At 44.0% G+C, this 22,100-nt stretch overlaps 1 protein-coding gene across 1 annotated transcript in view; it reads left to right on the top strand.

The window, feature by feature from the left end:
• The window catches only part of DOK7 (docking protein 7), a 247,643-nt gene that overhangs the window by 149,545 nt on the left and 75,998 nt on the right, over positions 1 to 22,100 (top strand). The window contains exons 5-6 of the mRNA XM_082256433.1: positions 2,066 to 2,185; positions 17,688 to 17,786. Coding sequence (XP_082112559.1) covers positions 2,066 to 2,185; positions 17,688 to 17,786 — 219 coding nt within the window. The remainder of the gene's footprint in view (positions 1 to 2,065; positions 2,186 to 17,687; positions 17,787 to 22,100) is intronic.

Below are 22,100 nucleotides of genomic sequence, written 5' to 3'. Positions count from 1 at the left end.
TGCAATGAACAATGTGCTGTGCCCCCTTCAATGCAATAAACACTGTGCTGTGACCCCTTCAATGCAATAAACACTGTGCTGGGCCCCCTTCAATGCAACTGAGCTGTGCCCCTTTCAATGCAATGAACAATGTGCTGTGCCCCCTTCAATGCAATAAACACTGTGCTGTGCCCCCTTCAATGCAATAAACACTGTCCTGTGCCCCCTTCAATGCAATGAACACTGTGCTGTGCCCCCACAATGCAGAGTTCAGCGTGCGTACCCCCTTCAATGCAACTGTGCTGTGCCCCCTTCAATGCAATGAACACTGTTCCGTGCCCCCATCAATGCAGAGTTCAGCGTGCGAGCCCCTTTCAATGCAGAGCGCCACAGCATTGTCCCTAATCACTGCAGAGCGCCACAGAATTGTCCCCAATCACTGCAGAGCGCCACAGCATTGTCCCCAATCACTGCATAGCGCCACAGCATTGTGCCCAATCAATGCAGAGCGCCATAGAATTGTCCCCAATGATTGCAGAGCGCCACACCATTGTCCCCAATCATTGCAGAGTGCCACAGCATTGTCCCCAATCATTGCAGAGCGCCATAGAATTGTCCCCAATCATTGCAGAGCGCCACAGCATTGTCCCCCAATGATTGCAGGGTGCCACAGCATTGTCCCCCAATGATTGCAGAGTGCCACAGCATTGTCTCCAATGATTGCAGAGTGCCACAGCATTGTCCCCAATGATTGCAGAGTGCCACAGCATTGTCCCCAATGATTGCAGAGTGCCACAGCATTGTCCCCCAATCAATGCAGAGACCAGCGTGCGTGCTCCCTTCAATCCAATGCACTTACCTGGCGGCGGCTCGGCTCCCGGCGGCGGCTTCTCCCCTCCTCGATACTTCGTCCTCTTCTGTGGCGGCGGGAAGGTGAGCGGCTTCTCCCTCTCGGCCTCTCCTCTTCTCTGCGGCGGAAGGCGGGAACCGGCGGGAAGGTGAGCGGCGCCGGCTTCTCCTCTCCTCGAGACTCCTCTCTGCGGCGGCGAGAAGGTGACCGGGCGGTGACGGTGAGTGACTGATGCACGCACCGGCACTGCCCCCATTGCGACGTCAGCGGGATGTCCTGGATGATGATTGGTCCAGGCTGGAGACTGGACCAATCACAGCCAGGATATCACGAAAGTGGGGGTGTCCTAGCGCTATGACCTGCGCCCAGGTTATGCCCCCAGAAGGCAGCCAATCGGTGCCTCTTCTGGGTCGTAAACCCCACCCCCCACCCTAGCCACCACATAGGAAGGCGTACGCGTTTTTTTTTTTTTTTCTTTTAAACTTTATTGTTCTTTTTGTAATTTTTTTCCCTTTTTTTTAGGGGGGGCGGCACCCTGGCGCTCCCTATGCACAGGCCGCCACTGTGCAGTAAACGCATTCTTAGCCCAGTGCCTGCTCAATGACACATATTTGCTGAGTCTGGGCATGTAGGCAGGCCCAGGCTGTTGGTACCCACATTTGAAGAAATTTTGCATAGACCCCAAGGAATAGTTACACAATTGTTATTTTGTTTAGTTGCAGGTATACAGATAACAGCAAGTTAGGTGGAGCAACAATCGGCGATCACTAGCACTAGTATTGTTGCTACAGTAACTGCAGCAGAACAATCTTTTTTGGTTTCAAACAGTATGGTAACCCTGTTAATACTTGTTATGTTAAAAATGATTCTTCATATTCGTTCTTTGCAGATATTGTTAAATTTTCTCCAGAGCTAAAAAAAATAACATATTGGTAGTGGTACTTGCTTTGTATTAAATGCTTTGTCAGTTGATCTCTCATTGTCTGGATGGATGAACAAGATGATAGAACACAATGATAAAGAGCCAAGTCCTATTAAAGGTTTCAAATGTGTTAATGCATTGATAATACATCATCCTATAATGCATGGAAAACACAAAAATTTCATTTGCAGAAGCACTCTTGCTATCAATTCTCATTTATTTGTATTCCTAAAAGTCAGTAATTATGATTTAAAATGATAAAATACAAATGACTTATTCTAAGCAAACATTAATCTTCTTCTCTCTCTTGCCAGGGGCTGGTGTGTTTTTTCTCTCCAGTTCCGAAGGAGATCAAATCAGTTTCCTGTTTGACTGTATTGTCCGAGGCATCTCTCCGACAAAAGGACCGTTTGGACTTCGCCCAGTACTCCCAGGTTAATATAAAGGAGGAACTATGCAAAGATCAAGTTATGAGGACCACTCTATCTATCTATCTATCTATCTATCTATCTATCTATCTATCTATCTATCTATCTATCTATCTATCTATCTATCTATCTATCTATCTATCTATCTATCTATCTATCTTTCTTTATCAAAAACAGAAAAGTTTCTCTTTTTCTTTTGGATGAAGTAGGAAATGGTTAAAACCAATGTCAGTTGTTTCTTTATTTATTTTTTGAAACCTATGTCTCATTGGTTCAATTTTGCTTTACTTCCTGTCATGTAGACACAACACGCAGTATAAAGATTTCATGTTCTGGTGACAATGGTCACCAGGACATATAGAGTGTGTGAAAACAGTAATATAAATATGACAGGGGTTCTAACTCTCCACTTACCATTCTATCCAAAACTCATGTAGCGCTACTCCCAAAGGAGCCACTGGAAATTGCTCAGGTTCTTTTTTCCCAGTAATTGCCCCGCAGCCAGGCACGCATTCACAGTTCCTCTTTGGCTAAACAACAAGTCTAGGGGTGTTCTTTTTGGTGTTTTCAGTTTTCTGGTATCTTGCTTAGGGTTGGGGAATTGGGTGGGATACTCCAAAAAGAACTATGTACCAGATGAGGAAAGTAAACTTCCTTCCGTAGAGCTGAAGCAGAAGTCTTGGCAAATTGACTTGGCAGTACTGGACTTTGTAGTAGAAGCGGTTAAAAGCACAAAAGCTTCTCCTTTAGAGCAACAAGAGCAGATTCCCTTCAAACAGAACTAGCTGGACTGAGCTCTTTAGAATACCAGCCCAGCTGAGGCCCACAAACAGCAAGCACATGGCAGGGCTGTCCAGAGGGCTGGACTTCTCTACAGGGTAAGACGGAGAAAATCTGTGTCTCATAGTATTTATACAGACCCAGCAGCCTTCAGGGACACCCTCCCTGGGATTGGCCAGGGCTGCATAAATATTTATACTGCTATCTGCATTTCTCCACACATATGTTCCAGAGAATTCTAGGAGGGAGAATCTGTGCCATACAGAGTGATTGGGGCTGGCACACCCAGGGCTGCTGATAGAAATCACGGGGCCTCGTAAAGATTACCTAACAGGGATAACAAGAGATAATTAAAGCTATATTTCGATAAAAATACAATTAAATCATTATTAGCAGATATAAATACAACATAACTCACAGAATTTATGCTAAATCTAAAAGATGAAACTGAGTGTATAAATAAATCTATGTGTGTGAATGAGATGTTGGGGCTCATGCACATGGGTGCTGTGGTCTGTGACTCTGTGGTTCATTTATGTGGCTTGAGCCACCTGGAGCTGTACGTACACAGCTTCTGGACCTAATTTGAAAGAAGTGGGGATGTAGGTGTACAGCCCACACACAGACAATGTGCATTTGGGGACCGCTCACCTGCACACCTGTCCAATAAGGCAGTGGTCCTCAACTCCGGTCCTCGGGGCCCACTAACAGGCCAGATTTTAAGTATTACCTTGGGGAGATGCAGACTAGAATACTGCAATCACTGAGCAGCAAATGAGATCACCTGTGATGTAATTTAGTTATCTTGCAAACCTGGCCTGTTAGTGGGCCCCGAGGACCGGAGTTGAGGACCACTGCAAAAAGGGACTGCAGCTGTGTTCGTACAGGCGCTGCTTCCGCATAGAATGACAGCTGGCTCCAGTCCAAACCCTTCCTTCACACAGCCAGAGTATAATTAATGGAATGACCCCTAATTATTTTTTTCTAACCTAAAAAACAGATCTCTCCAGCGGTGTGCTGTCACTAATGAGTAAGATTCCATCTTCATCTCGTCTTCTCTCTGGTTTCTTGGACTCCAGTTATTTGGCCAAACTGCAATGATGTAACTCAAAAGCATGCACGTGGCTGTCATGGTCACAGCACAGCTCTCTCAATAGATAGTATACTGTTCATTGAGAGTGCAGTGCACATGTGTCGGTGCTGTCACCGGCTGCTACGTTTAGGAGATATTCACTGAACCTACATGTAAGCCCTATTAAAGGCTTACCTGTAGATACAAGATAAAAAATTGAGTTTACTACTGCCAGATCAGTTAGTAAATGGTTAAATAGAAGGAGTTGATACATGGATGCAGGGGGAACCGACAGTATAGGGAAGAAGAAGCAAAGTTGAATAGTTCAGGAAGCAGTCTGGTGGAGAAATGGGAAGCCCAGCTACATAAAGTACACTAAACTGCACTGGGACAAGATAAGAGGCAGCTATGGAACCATGTAACAGTAAATTCTTCAACCCATGGGAATGCAGCTGATCAGCTGTGACTGTGTCAGGAAGACAGAGCAATGGAGGAGAGAGATGAAAAAATATACAGGCTGCGACAAGGAGTATAGGAAGAACTGCAGGGAGAGAAACAAAGTTACAGAGATAACAAACTAAGCAGCAGAGCTAACATTAGAGCCAGTGCTGAGAGGGGGGGCCCACACAGGGAGGGGGATTAGGGAGGGACAACTGTTTGTTTTTTCCAGCAGATAAAAGCTGTCAGCAGGGAGAGGGGGGGAGATCAGCTTTCAGCTGCTGGAGGAAGATTTCTGTATATGTTGTTCATCACTAATCCCCCTCTCCTTTAAAGGCTCAAAGAGTAAACGTATACTTACGTTAAAAAATTATAATTTTATTTGTAGAAAATTTTTTTTTTATACAGTACACAAAATCAAATCATATGATTATGCAAGATAAAAGTATGGTACAATGTTTCTCACAGGAAAATCACACAGTTTTACTGTTAAAGTCGGCACGCAGAGGTTGCATAGGCAAAATCCGACACATTCTAAAACTCCTTCCTAAGGGAAATTTCTGCACTGTGAAGTTAGTATGGTCTAAGGATAAAAAAAATCATGTCACATTATCCAGAACACATAATTGTACACATAGGCATTATATGGCAATATATATAGCAAGGAATGAGTCCAAAACTTAATACTCAAAGGATATATCCACATAATGTCATGACTAGAGTTGAGCGGACACCTGGATGTCCGTGTTCAGTGGGTTCGGCCGAACTTGAAAAAAAAGTCCGGGTCCGTGTCCCGGACTTTTTCCGAACTTTACCCGGACACCGAAACCCATTGAAGTCAATGGGGACCCGAACTTTCAGGCACTAAAATGGCTCTAAAACACCAATGGAAAGGGCTAGAGTGCTGCAAATGGCAGCAAAACGTAGTTAAGAGCATGGCAAGTGCTCTGCAAACAAATGTGCATAGGGAAATAACTTAAAACAACAAAAAAAAAAACAGAAAAATAAAACAATGTTCTTCATCTGTGAAGGACGAGGCCCATATGGAGTAGGAGGGAGGTTGATGTGGTGGTGGATGTGGCGGTGTCATAGGCGTGTGCACAGGGTGTGCCGGGTGTACCTGGGCACACCCTAATCACCTAGGGCACATTAGCATTATCGCTCTGTTTGCCAGTGAGGAGATGGAAATGATCTCGGACCTGCTCTGCCATAAGAGAAGTGCCACACACTTTCATTTCACTTTGCCAGTAGGGAGAGTAATGTACCGGGGCCATATACATGTAGGCAAACACATGCATGTGTATTTAAACTTTGGGGTGCACACCCTAATGCAATAGGCTGCGCACACCTATGGGCGGTGTAGGTGGAAGCGGCGGGGGAGGAGGACGAGGTAGCCAACACTGCTTTTTTCAGTCATTTTAAATGAGGGTACACCCCAAAAAGTGAGAACGATCAAAAATAGAACAATGGCTGGGTAAGGTCGGTATCCATCTCTATTCTGCACAAGGTACGAAAAAGTCCTGTGGGATCCATGCCTGGTTCATTTTAATGAACGTGAGCTTGTCCACATTGTCTCTGGACAGGCGGCTGCGCTTGTCTGTGATAACGCCCCCAGCCATGCTAAATACACGTTCAGATAATACACTGGCTGCAGGGCACGCCAGCACCTCCAAGGCGTAAAGGGCAAGCTCAGGCCATGTGCCCAATTTGGAGACCCAGAAGTTGAAGGGGGCAGACCCGTCATTCACTACATGTAGGCGTGTGCACACATACTGCTCCACCATGTTGGTGAAATGCTGCCTCCTGCTAAGACGTTCCATATGAGCTGCTGGTGCTGCTGTTTGTTGTGGTGTGCTGACAAAGCTTTTCCACATTTCGGCCATGCTAACCCTGCCTTCTGAGGTGCTGGCGGTGCCCTGGTTGCGTTGGCGACCTCTTCCTCCTCTTCCTCTGCCTTGGCCTTGTGCTTCCACTGTGGCCCCGCTGTCAGGTGGGAATGCCAGCAGCAATGCGTCTAGCAGCGTGCGCTTGTACTCGCGCATCTTGCGATCGCGCTCCAGTGAGTGAATTAAGGACGGTACGTTGTCCTTGTAACGGGGATCCAGCAGCGTGGCCACCCAGTAATCAGCACAAGTTAGAATGTGGACAACTCGGCGGTCGTTGTGGAGACACTGCAGCATGTAATCGCTCATGTGTGCCAGGCTGCCCAGAGGCAACGAAAGGCTGTCCTCTGTGGGAGGTGTATCGTCTGTGTCCTCTGTATCCCCCCAGCCACGCACCAGTGATGGCCATGAGCTGGCCTGGGTGCCACCCTGATGTGAACATGGTTCCATCTCCTCCTCCATCTCCTCCTCCTCTTCCTCCAGAACTGTGCCCCTGCTGGACAATTGTGTCCCTGGCGTTTGTGGGTGCAGGAACCCACCCTCGGAGCCACTTGCGAATGACTGCCCTGAAGGCCTTGGAAATGTTACCTCTTCATCCTCCTCCTCCTCCTTATCCTGTGCCACATCCTCTTCCATCATTGCCCGAATCGTTTTTTGAAGGAGGCATAGAAGTGGGATAGTTAAGCTGACAACGGCGTCATCAGCACTGGCCATGTTGGTGGAGTACTCAAAACAGCGCAACAAGGCACATAGGTCTCGCATGGAGGCCCAGTTATTGGTGGTGAAGTGGTGCTGTTCCGCAGAGCGACTCACGCGTGCGTGCTGCAGCTGAAACTCCACTATGGCCTGCTGCTGCTCGCACAGTCTTTCCAGCATGTGCAAGGTGGAGTTCCACCTTGTGGGCACGTCACATATGAGGCGGTGAGCGGAAAGGCCGAAGTTACGCTGCAGCGCTGACAGGCGAGCAGCAGCAGGGTGAGAACGCCAAAAGTGCGCACAGATGGCCCGCACTTTCTGCAGCAGCTCTGACATATCGGGGTAATTTTTAAGGAACCTCTGCACCACCAAATTCAGCACATGCGCCAGGCAAGGGATGTGCGTCAAACCGGCTAGGCCCAGAGCTGCTATAAGATTTTGCCCGTTATCGCACACCACCAGGCCGGGCTTGAGGCTCGCTGGCAGCAACCACTCATTTTTCTGCTGTTCCATGCTCCTCCACAACTCCTGCGCGGTGTGTGGTTTGTCCCCCAAACAGGCAAGTTTTAAAACTGCCTGCTGTCGCTTACCCCTGGCGGTTGGTGGTGAAGGTGTTACGCTGACCGGATGAGGAGGCGGTAGAGGATGAGGAAGCGGAGTAGGAGGAGTTAGGAACAGGAGGCAAACTTAAGCGCCCTGCAATCCTCGGTGGTGGAAGGACATGCGCCAAATTGCTATCCGCCTCAGGCCCATCCACCACTGCATTTACCCAGTGTGCCTGTTAGGGAGATATAACGCCCCTGACTGTGCTTACTGGTCCACGTATCGGTAGTTAGGTGGACCTCGGCACAGACGGCGTTGCGCAGTGCACACCTGATGTTTTCCCCCACTTGGTTGTGCAGGGAAGGGATGGCTTGCCTGGAAAAGTAGTGGCGGCTGGGCACGATGTACTGTGGGACAGCCACCGACATAAGGCTTTTAAAACTGTGCGTCTCCACCAGACGGAATGACAGCATTTCAAAGGCCAAGAATTTTGAAATGCTGGCATTCAGGGCCAGGGATCGCGGGTGGGTAGGGGGGTACTTCCTCTTCCTCTGAAGTGTTTGGGAGATGGAAAGCTGAACGCTTCCATGGGACATTGTGGAGATGGTTGGTGACCCAGGTGGTGGTGTTGCTGACAGATCGTCTGTTTGTGGGGTGGCAGGTGCCGGTATCACTACAGATGTGGATGGAGAGGCCGAGACTGCAGCAGAAGAGGAAGCAGGAGGAGCCAGAGACCTTTCTTGGTTTTGAAGGTGTCTACTCCACTGCAGCTCGTATTTTGCACTTAGATGCCTGATCATGCAGGTTGTGCTCAGGTTGAGAAGGTTTATGCCTCGCTTCAGGCTCTGATTGCACAAAGTGCAAACCACTCGTGTCCTGTCATCAGCACATTTTCTGAAGAACTTCCACGCTAGAGAACTCCTTTGAGCTCGCTTTGGTGCACTCGTTCCCTTGCTGCGTTGGGCAGTAGCAGGCGTAGTGTCTAGGGCACGGCCGCTCCGCTTCTGCACCCTGCTCCCTCTTCTGCTGTGCTGGTGGCTCTGTGCGACCACCGCCTCTTCCTCCAAACTACTCAGGTCACCTGCATGACCTTCATTCCATGTGGGGTCGAGGACCTCATCGTCCTCCACATCATCTTCCACCCAGTCTTCACCCCTGCCCTCGTTGTCGGTCTCCACAATTCTGAATGCCGCAGCAGTTGGCACCTGCGTTTCGTCATCATCGGAGATGTGCTGCGATGGTCCTTCCATGTACTCATCTTGAGAAATAAGTGATTGGGCATCGCTGCACTCAATCTCTTCCACTTCTGGGGCAGGGCTAGGTGGATGGCCCTGGGAAACCCTGCTGACAGAGTCATCAAAAAGAAGAAGAGACTGCTGCATGACTTGGGGCTCAGACTGCTTGCCTGATTTGCAAGGGGGTGAGGTGAAAGACGGTTGGACATTGGCTGCAGGTGCCAACTCTGACCCTACTGCAGTAGACTGGGTGGGAGACAATGTGAAGGAACTGGAGGCACTGTCAGCAACCCAATCTACTATCGCCTGTACTTCTTCTGGCCTCATCACTTCTAGAGGCGCATGATGCCCTACCAAATACTGCTGCAGGTTTGGTCGCCTACTCACACTTGAGGAAGGTGTTTCACTTGTGCGTGTAGCTGGCACAGATCGACCACGTCCTCTCCTTGCAACAGGAGCTCTACCAGCAGCACTACGACCCAGGCCACGGCCCCTATTTGACGGTCTCCTCATATTTCTGTAATTTATGATCTTGCCCTAGAAAGGTGTTTATTGAATAGCGGAACAAAACAACAACAGTATCGCACGGGTGTATCTCACAGTCAAATATGCAAACTATGCCGCAATTTAATTTTTTTTACCCCAAAAGGGTGTATATTGAATAGCGGAATAGAAAAAAGGATAAAAAACGGTGTATCTCACACGTACAAACACAAACTAGGCCCCGATTAAATTTTTTTGTACCCTAAAGGGAGGATGAGGAAGAGGAGTAGGAGGAGTTCGGAACAGGAGGCAAACTGAAGCGCCCTGCAATCCTTGGCGGTGGAAGGAGATGCGCCAAACAAATTTAAAAGGTGTATCTCACACGTACCAATACAGACTATGCCGTAATTTAATTTTTTACACTCCAAAAGGGTGTATATTGAATAGCGGAATAGGAAAATTTTTATAATAAGGTGTATCTCACACGTACAAACACAGACTAGGCCCCGATTACAATTTTTTGTACCCTAAAGGCAAGATGAAGAGGAGTAGGAGGAGTTGGGAACAGGAGGCAAACTGAAGCGCCCTGCAATCCTCGGCAGTGGAAGGAGATGTGCCAAACAAATTTAAAAAGGTGTATCTCACATGTACCGATACAGACTATGCCATAATTTAATTTTTTACACTCAAACAGTGTGTATATTGAATAGCGGAATAGGAAAATTTTTATAAAACGGTGTATCTCACACGTACAAACACAGACTAGGCCCCGATTACAATTTTTTGTACCCTAAAGGCAGGATGAGGATGAGGAGTAGGAGTAGGTCCGAACAGGAGGCAAAATGAAGCACCCTGCAATCCTCGGCGGTATGAGATGCGCCCCAAAAATTGGAAAGGTGTATCTCACGCGTACCGATACAGACTATCCCGCAATTTAATTGTTTTTACTCCAAGGGTGTAGATTGAATAGCGGAATAGAAAATATGATATCAAAAGGTGTATGTATCTCACACGTACAGACCCAGACTAGGCCCAAATTACTATTTTTTGTACCCCCAAAGGCAGGATGAGGAGTAGGAGGAGTTCGGAACAGGCAGGAGGCACACTGAAGCACCCTGCAATCCTCGGTGGTATGAGATGCGCCCCAAAAATTGGAAAGGTGTATCTCACACGTACCGATACAGACTATCCCGCAATTTAATTGTTTTTACCCCAAAGGTGTAGATTGAATAGCAGAATAGAAAATATGATATCAAAAGGTGTATGTATCTCACACGTACAGACCCAGACTAGGCCCAAATTACTATTTTTTGTACCCCCAAAGGCAGGATGAGGAGTAGGAGGAGTTCGGAACAGGCAGGAGGCACACTGAAGCACCCTGCAATCCTCGGCGGTATGAGATGCGCCCCAAAAATTGGAAAGGTGTATCTCACACGTACCGATACATACTATCCCGCAATTTAATTGTTTTTACCCCAAAGGTGTAGATTGAATAGCGGAATAGAAAATATGGTATCAAAAGGTGTATGTATCTCACACGTACATACCCAGACTAGGCCCAAATTACTATTTTTTGTACCCCCAAAGGCAGGATGAGGAGTAGGAGGAGTTCGGAACAGGCCGGAGGCACACTGAAGCACCCTACAATCCTCGGCGGTATGAGATGCGCCCCAAAAATTGGAAAGGTGTATCTCACACGTACCGATACAGACTATCCCGCAATTTAATTGTTTTTACCCCAAAGGTGTAGATTGAATAGCGGAATAGAAGATATGATATCAAAAGGTGTATGTATCTCACACGTACAGACCCAGACTAGGCCCAAATTACTATTTTTTGTACCCCCAAAGGCAGGATGAGGAGTAGGAGGAGTTCGGAACAGGCAGGAGGCAGACTGAAGCACCCTGCAATCCTCGGCGGTATGAGATGCGCCCCAAAAATTGGAAAGGTGTATCTCACACGTACCGATACAGACTATCCCGCAATTTAATTGTTTTTACCCCAAAGGTGTAGATTGAATAGCGGAATAGAAAATATGATATCAAAAGGTATATGTATCTCACACGTACAGACCCAGACTAGGCCCAAATTACTATTTTTTGTACCCCCAAAGGCAGGATGAGGAGTAGGAGGAGTTCGGAACAGGCAGGAGGCAGACTGAAGCACCCTGCAATCCTCGGCGGTATGAGATGCGCCCCAAAAATTGGAAAGGTGTATCTCACATGTACCGATACAGACTATCCCGCAATTTAATTGTTTTTACCCCAAAGGTGTAGATTGAATAGCGGAATAGAAAATATGATATCAAAAGGTGTATGTATCTCACACGTACAGACCCAGACTAGGCCCAAATTACTATTTTTTGTACCCCCAAAGGCAGGATGAGGAGTAGGAGGAGTTCGGAACAGGCAGGAGGCACACTGAAGCACCCTGCAATCCTTGGCGGTATGAGGTGCGCCCCAAAAATTGTAAAGGTGTATCTCACACGTACCGATACAGACTATCCCGCAATTTAATTGTTTTTACCCCAAAGGTGTAGATTGAATAGCGGAATAGAAGATATGATATCAAAAGGTGTATGTATGTCACACGTACAGACCAGACTAGGCCCAAATTACTATTTTTTGTACCCCCAAAGGCAGGATGAGGAGTAGGAGGAGTTCGGAACAGGCAGGAGGCACACTGAAGCACCCTGCAATCCTCGGCGGTATGAGATGCGCCCCAAAAATTGTAAAGGTGTATCTCACACGTACCGATACAGACTATCCCGCAATTTAATTGTTTTTACCCCAAAGGTGTAGATTGAATAGCGGAATAGAAAATATGATATCAAAAGGTGTATGTATCTCACACGTACAGACCCAGACTAGGCCCAAATTACTATTTTTTGTACCCCCAAAGGCAGGATGAGGAGTAGGAGGAGTTTGGAACAGGCAGAAGGCACACTGAAGCACCCTGCAATCCTCGGCAGTATGAGATGCGCCCCAAAAATTGGAAAGGTGTATCTCACACATACCGATACAGACTATCCCGCAATTTAATTGTTTTTACCACAAGGGTGTAGATTGAATAGCGGAATAGAAAATATGATATCAAAAGGTGTATGTATCTCACACGTACAGACCCAGACTAGGCCCAAATTACTATTTTTTGTACCCCCAAAGGCAGGATGAGGAGTAGGAGGAGTTCGGAACAGGCAGGAGGCACACTGAAGCACCCTGCAATCCTTGGCGGTATGAGGTGCGCCCCAAAAATTGGAAAGGTGTATCTCACACGTACCGATACAGACTATCCCGCAATTTAATTGTTTTTACCCCAAAGGTGTAGATTGAATAGCGGAATAGAAGATATGATATCAAAAGGTGTATGTATGTCACACGTACAGACCAGACTAGGCCCAAATTACTATTTTTTGTACCCCCAAAGGCAGGATGAGGAGTAGGAGGAGTTCGGAACAGGCAGGAGGCAGACTGAAGCACCCTGCAATCCTCGGCGGTATGAGATGCGCCCCAAAAATTGTAAAGGTGTATCTCACACGTACCGATACAGACTATCCCGCAATTTAATTGTTTTTACCCCAAAGGTGTAGATTGAATAGCGGAATAGAAAATATGATATCAAAAGGTGTATGTATCTCACACGTACAGACCCAGACTAGGCCCAAATTACTATTTTTTGTACCCCCAAAGGCAGGATGAGGAGTAGGAGGAGTTTGGAACAGGCAGAAGGCACACTGAAGCACCCTGCAATCCTCGGCAGTATGAGATGCGCCCCAAAAATTGGAAAGGTGTATCTCACACATACCGATACAGACTATCCCGCAATTTAATTGTTTTTACCACAAGGGTGTAGATTGAATAGCGGAATAGAAAATATGATATAAAATTGGTGATTTTTCAATAGCACATGTGAACAGCAGTGTCTTACATCAGTCAGCTCGGCTGCAGGCTTTGGAGGGAAAAAAAAAAGAAAATTCCCCTTTTAAGTTTGTAATTTTTAAATATATTAGTACAGACTATGCCACAATTTAATTTTTTAACCCAAAAGGGTGTATATTTAATAGTGGAATAGAAAAAAGTGTATACGTTTTGAAATCACTCAATAATAGCACATGTGAACACAGCAGTGTATTATCACAGTCAGCAGCACTGAAGGAAAAACACTGCACACAACTGACTGATAAAAAAGACTTTTTTCTCCCTCCTCCTCAGCGGGCAAAAAGATTGTGTTCACACCACCCCACACACAGCAAAATCGATGTGGACCACTGACCCTGCCTATCTCCAGCCTCGCCCTAAAATGATCGATAAGATCGGTCACTGCCGGCACTGCAAACCCCCCACACAGCAAAATCGATTGTAGAACACTGACCCTGCCTATCTCCAGCCTGGCCCTAAAATGATCGATAAGATCGGTCACTGCCGGCACTGCAAACACCCCCCCCACACAGCAAAATCGATTGAAGAACACTGACCCTGCCTATCTCCAGCTTCGCCCTAAAATGCCCTAATATCTCGCCCTGCCTGCACTCCGACCTGTCCCTGAATTCTTTTCGGACGCAATATAATTTTTGACTGTCTGTCCCTAATCAGCAGCCAGCACGTATGATGTGTGCTCTGTCCCTGTACTACAGCAGAATGACGCAGCGGCGGTCTCGAACTTATAAAGACTTGGTCACATGCTTCAGATGGCCAATCACAGCTACTAATACATTTGTAGGCATGGCTGGGATGGCTTAAGGCACACCAGTTAAACGCTTGTTTATTGGCTGTTGAAAGCCCGCCATTAAAAGCGCGCCAATACATTCAAACCCGGAAATAAAATGACCGAACACGGATTTTAAACCCGAACATACAGTAAAGTTTTCGGGTCCGTGTTCGGGTAACAAAAATCCAATTATTCGGTACGAACACGATTAATACAGTCCGTGTTCGCTCAACACTAGTCATGACCAATCACATCATAAAAACAAAATAAACTGCCAACACATCCAAAGGACCTCCTGAGATGGTAAAAGAGTGTAAAACATAATCATAGGGTACTGCGCTATAAATCACATACCCAGTCTGTTGCGTGTCCAAGGTAGGCTTACAGGAAGGCGTATATAGAAAAATGCAAGCATGCATCAGTTTCTCCTCTATTAGGCAAGAGTGTAGGGACAGTCTACAGTTGGATCTATAGATAAAGTGTAAATACATCTTAGCTGGGTAAACCGGGTCTATATAGGAGCAAGTAACAAATACTGATGGGAGACAATCGCCCCCATATAGAAATGATGTTCAGACACAGTATACAAGTGTATGTAGGGTATAGGAGTTTACCTCTTGCCAGATCTGTTTCTCTTAAGGCTCGTACACACTATAAGAAAATCGGGCGAACATTTTTGTCCAAAGAATTTTCGTACAATTTCCGTATAGAGTTGTACAGAACTTTCTACAGACGATTCAGAATTTTCATAGGGACAATCTCTAAACTTTTTCTCTTACGGGAAAAAAACTAACGATTTTTATTTAATGTGTACCGTTTTCTTACGATTTTTGTACAAGAAAAATCAGAAAAGAAAGACTGCGCATGATCAGAAACAATAAACAATGAAAAAAAAACCTTTGTCGTACAAAAATGTTTGTACGAATCTTTGTTCATCGGTTCCGATTTGCTGTGAAACAATTAGAGAAATTAATGTGTAAGTAGGCCCATGCCCCAATAATATAATCACAACTGTCTTAAAGATAAAGTAAGGGTTTCTAGGCTAGTTGGGAGAAGGAAGACCAGAGAACCAGCACAATAAAAATTAAATTACTTTATTAAATGTATTAAAACAGAATAGATATACACATAGGGATGTATAGAGATACATATAGAACATCCCTTATATGCAAAACATACATTAAAAACCACAGCACAGAAATATTTCCCTATTGGGAGCAATACATGCTTCAAGCTGATGTTGGTGCATGAAGTCTTAGATGATATTTGGTTTGTGGGTCCCAATGAGCCAACGCGTTTCACAGCAGGCTTTGCCAGGGCCAGAGAGACCGAGCAATACCGATATTTCTTGCTGTAAATGATGATTACATGACAGGTAGGGAGAATCACAATCCCTGAAGTTAGATAATGGCTGTGGGTGTTGAATTCTGTCTATACTGCTCTCTCATGTAAGAAAGTAAGGATCCCCCATATATCAGTGGCAATTATTCCATCTTGTCCTTAGTAAAAGTTTATTTCTCCTTTCTGGTTTATAGTTCCAGAGGAATAGAATAACCAGGCTCATGCGCTACAGTTCATTTTAATCCCATACGGACTCATTTGTCCGACTCAACCATAGAGTCCACCTTACTGGGAAATGGGGAATAATCCGCACAAAGCCAGGTAATGTGCTTCCAAGCAATCCACTGTAAATATATGGAGGCAGGCCTGTGAATGGTTTAAAGTATATACCATTCAGAAGTCATGATGCCCATTCATGACCCTCAAAAAACAACCTCAGCAACGATGATCCTCCTCATATGCCTGCCTCGTGTGAAACAATGAGAAAAATCAGACGATTGTTCGCCCAATTTTCTTATAGTGTGTAACCCACTTTAGCCTCTCTGTATAGAGTGATGGATCAGTGCTAGTGTGCCTACCCTGGAGCCTTAAATAGGGTGGTACAAATTACTGATCTCCCCCTGGTGTGTGTAGGGAAGAGTCCTGTGTGTGTGCAGCGTTCCCCGCAGAGGCCAGTGCCATTGCCAGGTCCTCCGAGTATCGGCGTAACCCCACCCAACTGCCAGAGGAGGGGACATGTGTGGGATGATGCCACATGTCAAAGGCCTGCCGACACACTCAACAGCTGGCTTGAATGTTGCCAAGCAACAAGGAGGAAGTGAGGGTGCAAGAGTGTCCTGCTCAGGGGACACATTCAATCACTCTGTATCCAATCAGGCAGACCCATGCATTACATGGGTGAGCTAAAGGAAATAGTACAATCAGACTGTAACGTGTGTAGAGTTTAAGGACTCATTCATATAATGTCTGTTAATCTACACCGATGCAGGTTTAACGCAAGGGCGCATAGGAAACAGTCACATTTTTACGCAGCCTAAGGCACATGGCCACATCTTGAATAAAGTTAAATTCATTTCATTTTGTCGCATTTCAATTAAGTCAAAAACAGTAAACAGCGAAATGCGCTGTAACAATGCATCACACCGCCCTTCACTTCTCATACCAGCACGCATGCATTGTACGGTGCATACCGCTGGCAGGCTGGTGTGAAGGAGCCCTATTACATCTGAGACTGATAGGAAATTACGAGTTGTTGTCTGATGAATGGAATACCAGTGTTTGCCATGCTGTGTATTGTTTACATTTTTATTATACTGCTGTTTTCTACAACATTACTACCCAGTGGGTTCTAAATTCCATGCTGTGTAAGGATTGCACAATGACATTTCTGTAGGATGACACAATGTAACGTGGCTCTATATATGTTCTTACTCTGCGCATGATAGGACTAAAAGGGAAGTATGTACTCTATGTGCTAATGCTTTATGCCCCAGAATGCACTGCAAATCCAATTATAAACATGCATACAGACGGCTCAGTATCCTAAAGGGTTTAAGGTTGCAGAGGAGGAGAAGGCTGGGGGATGTGCAAAGTAAATCTAGGAAGAATGGAAAATTCTAGAAGAATTACCACCTACTATTAATAGAATGGCACGCAGAAACTCATTTTAATTGCATTTACTCTGTTCGTTGGTTAGGCCACCATTAATGGGTCTTCTTGTGTTATGGCAAGGTGAAATAATAATGATATCCCCGCCAATTTAAATTACTATTATTATTTTGGAGAGCAATCTCCCACCACCCCTTACAGACTAAAGCTGGCCATTCCAATGTTCGTATAGAAATTTAGAAAAATCATTTGTCAGAGCATTCAATAGTACCATTATAGGCCTGACAGATTTCATATGAAAACCCTGATAAATTATAGCTGGTTGACACGCAAATGGTTTCGGTTCTACGTTCAATTTAGGGATCCAAGTGTATAAATGCTCAGAGAACCTTTTTTTTTTCTAACACAATTCTACTAGTGTATGGCCACCTTTGAACAATTACTGTCCTAAGATATTTCTATATTCCAGTGAAGAAGCTGATGGAGTATCCTTCATAGAAATACATTGGGAACTCACAAGCTGGTGACACATGTAGCTTAAATTATCCCCAAAAAATATATTTTTGTGATGTCATATGAGTGTTTTATTATATACAGTATTTTGCTTTGCTGATTTATGAAGTTTAATCTGATGGTGTAATAACAATAATGGCTATTATTCTTTGTTTCATAAAGTCACAAATCTTAAGTTGCCAACTGATGCCATGTTTCTTTGCCTTAAGATCCAAATTTAAACCCCGCTTACATGGAGGACAGAGTGGCCCATGAGACCCTGCAGTTGGAGAAACGGCTTAGCATGCTGTCTCATCACAGCCTAGGAGGTAAGGAAAGAATTACAATATATAAAAGGGCACCTGTCATGATAGAACTGCAGGAACTGCCCTTTCTGAAGGTTCTGGTTTCAGGCTAGTCATCCTTATGTGTCATTCACTACCGTGAGAGTCACTGAAGGAGTGACTATGCTTAACAAGTATGTGCATATATCGTTCCCTAATGCTTTACTAGCTGTATGCTTGTTCCAGGTCAATTACTTGCCAAATAGGAAAGTGCCAAATAGGAAAGTGAAATAGTGACATCTTGAACCCTCTAAATAAAAAGGCAATGGCAACTCTCATAGTTATGTCCTCAAACGTTTCCTTTGATTCTTAAAAGATCCATTTACAATTTCTTGGATTTAAGTTTGTAGTGGTGTAACCATACTGACATGTTTTGGTGAAAAACTGTCATAATGTTGTCTGTGAAGGTTCTCACTTATCCAGGTCATAGTATATCTATTAGTAGTAGTCGCCTTCAACTAGACTTGTTCTGTAATGTTGAAGACATTTTATAGCTTGCCAAGTCAAGTGGCTAACCGCTAGTAGCTATCTCATAATGTTAATGTGGTTCTAAACCCTTACATATACCCAGTGAAGTGATTAGCCTCAGGTGACACAGAGACATGAAAAAAATCCTCCTACATAAGTTGCACCTGTTTATCTGCAGCCTTCTCCCTCTAAGCCCCCGTTCACATTAGGTCGATCCGACTTAGGGGGCGACCTGTGAAGTAACATGAATATCTATGCAAGTCGCATCCAGGTCGCCCCGAAGTAGTACAGGACCCTTTTTCTAAGTCGGAGCGACTTGTGTCGCTCCTATTAGAACGGCTCCTGTACTATACAGTGGGAGCGTGAGGACCGCGACTTGTCAGGCTCACAAGTCACCTGACAAGTCGGATCAATGTGAATGGACACTAAAGAAGTGTTTCTCAAACTTTTTTCAGTCAAGGCACCCTTTAAACTTATGGACAGTCTAGAGGCACCCCATTCTAAAATGTAAAAAACTATTCTAATAGCTTTAAATACATATACAAGTAGGACACCCAATCTTAGAGATGATTTATTCTTCGAAAGCAAATACACTTTTGCACACTGATACGGACTAGTATTGCAATGTTTCTCTTCTACCTCAATTTCTCTCCATCGGTCAGCTAATGTCAACCCAGTACCGAGGGAGAGGGGCAGAGGAGGGTTAAATGAGGATGCCGTGGAGGCAACAGACATCCTCATTCTCAACTGATGACATCATTGGTTGTTAGGATGCTCGTGTATAGAAAGTTGTAATGGTGTATAATAAAAACCCATGTCTTTGTGTAACTAAAAAAGAAAGCTTGATCAACCTGCTGGCTTGTATACAATTTTTGATAAAGTTTTGGGGCATTTTGCCAAGGCACCTCTGAAAAAACCTCAAGGCACCCCAGGGTGCCTGGGCACCCTGGTTGAAAAAGACTGCTCTAAAGCATCCTAAAGCACACATTTTACACAGCATTTGTGAGCTCTAACAGGCAAGGGGAAGGAATCTGATGTCACACTGCAGAGCACAGAGAAGGGATTGGAATCTAAGACCTGGTTGGAGGGGAAGGACACAATCCCCTCAACAAAGTCTCATTGAGAAACATGCACAGCTAAGGCTGTCAATCACCTTCTGTGTGGTGGAGAGGGGTGGGATCATCCCCCGGGGACCCTGTGGTATTGGGATAGAATGTAGACATGTGCATGACGAAAAAAATTATTTTGTTATGTTTAAATTCGTTAATCTTGTTATTTAGTTTAGCTAAATGTGGTTGATTCATTCAATTCGTATTTGGGATTCATATTCAGAATTCGTTTTATGTCTTTTTCAAATTTTTTAGGAATTTACCGATTTTTTTTGATTAGAAACATTTGAATTGATAAATTTTGAATCAGTCAAATTGAAAACTTTATTTATTTGTTTTCAATTTGAATGTGGCAAAGTGAACAAACAAAAGAAAAATCTTCATGAAATAATTACAATGACTCTTTTAATCATCTTTGGCTTAACACAAACAGCATTATTTTTCGTAATGGTACTCTAATAACACACATACGTAGTCTTTGATTTCAGAAATATGTTTACAGTTCAAATTCAACTGGAAGTCGATGTAAAAAAAAAAAACGAATTTCAATTCACATTTCCAAAATTCGGACGATTTTCGTTTAGTTATTCGGAGCATTCAGTAGACTTCGTTTATATTGCAGTTCGGGGGGTATTTGGATATATCTGAATCTACGCATAACGAAAAGTTTGTTCGTATATTTATTCAGAATAAAACAAACAGCACATGTCTAATAGAATGTCAGAAGTGACTTATGGAGATAAAAGAGAGAAGAGAGAGCGCATTAAACTACACTAAGTGGTTTGTATTGAGGCTAGTACACACTATATAGCAGTGATGGGGAACCTTGGCACCCTAGATGTTTTGGAACTACATTTCTAATGGTGTTCAGCTACACTGCAGAGTGAATGAGCATCATGGGAAATGTAGTTCCAAAACATCTGGAGTGCCAAGGTTCACCATCACTGCTAAAGAGGGATATACTGTTCATTTTTCTTAACAGGGGTTTACACTTTAACCATTTCCTGACCAGCAGTTCAACATCTACTGTTGGCGTGGCTTCTGCCTGGTTGGACACAGCATAAGTTTATTGGTAGGCTTACAGCCAATGATTTTGGCTTTGAACCTGCTGATGGCTGTGGCCAACCATAGCACATAAATCACTGTGTTAGTAAACATAGTGAACAGAGCTGGCTGCTTCTTTCTCCCTGATCTCACTTACCGCTAAGAGCTGAGATCAGGGAGAAAAGCCAGCCAATCTGTAAGTAAAATCAGTGCATATGCACTTGTTAGGCACACCGTTAACCCTTTAATTTGTCTTCCTGATTACCCCTGTCACCCAGCCAGTCAGTGACAGTGTACAGTATTATCACTGATCATGGTATTAGTGTCACTAGCGACATCAGATAGTGTCAGTTAGCGCCAGTCCCTGAATGCCCACCATACTATCACAGTCACACTAGAAATGTGATAGGCAGTCAGAAAGTCAGAGCTGTTTAAAAGCTGCGTAAATTCCAGTATATATAACATAGTTTGTAGATGCTATAACTTTCATACAAACCAATTAATATACACTTACTGGGATTTATTTTTACAAAGACCTGTAGGAGAATACATGTTGGCCTAAATTTATGATGAAATTTGATTTCATTGGATATGTTTTCTAGCTGAAAGTAGAAAATATTGTTTTTTTCCAAAATTTTCGGTCTTTATTTTGTTTATATATTAAAACTTAAAAAAAAAAAACAGCGGTGATCAAATTCCATCAAAAGAAATCTTTATTTGTATGGAAAAAAAAGGGTTATCAATGGCATTTGGGTACAGTGTTGCTTGACTGCACAATTGCCAGTTAAAGTAGCGCAGTTCTGAATAGAAAAAAATGGTCTGGTCATGAAGGGGGTAAAACCTTGAAAGTGGTAAAAATTATTATTTATATGTCATCATCATTTTCTGTGGCTTTGTACAAGGAAGCATTATAAACAAAGAAGTACATATACATAAAAAAATTACAATGTTATATATACAATATATCCACCTGCAGTCTTTCTGAGAAAGGAGTTAAAATTGCAAATGTCCCTTCCAGCACCATCTGCTGTTAAAAGTGGTATTTGGGTATGGCCATAAAGGAAGTCTGTAGTGACAGTGCTTGGAAGCCACCATTGCTAACCTCTCCTTTTGAAAATGCTAGTTATCTGGCTTTCATACTTTAACCATTTCCATATTGAGCACTTTTACCCCTTCCTGCCCAGGCTAATTTTTAGCTTTCAGTGCTGTCGCAAATTTGAATGACAATTATGCAAAACTGCATATTGTTCACAGAAATAGAGCTTTCTTTTGGTGGTATTTAATCACCACTGGGTTTTTTATTTTTATGTTAAATAAATTAAAAAAGACCAAATATTTTGAAAACAAAATATGTTTTTCTTTGTTACTATTATAAAATTTTGCAAATAAATAATCTTTCCTCATGAATTTAGGCTAAAATATATTCTGCTACATTTCATAACCCAAATCAGTGTATATTATTTAGTCTGTAGGAAAGTTTTAGAATCCACAAACTTTGATATATATCTGAAAATTGATCAATCCTGATGTATGGCCTATCTCATTTCTTGAGGCCCAAAAATCCCAGGACAGTACAAATACCCGCCAAATGTCCCCTTTTTGGAAAGTAGAGAATTAAAAGTATTTAGTAAGAGGTATGGTGAGTTTTTTAAAGTTGTCATTTTTTTTATCTTAAGTT

This window comes from Pelophylax lessonae (genome assembly GCF_965119305.1).
Source record: "Pelophylax lessonae genome assembly, chromosome: 1".
Taxonomy (NCBI): Eukaryota; Metazoa; Chordata; class Amphibia; order Anura; family Ranidae; genus Pelophylax; species Pelophylax lessonae.
This window is presented reverse-complemented; position numbering and strand designations above follow the sequence as displayed.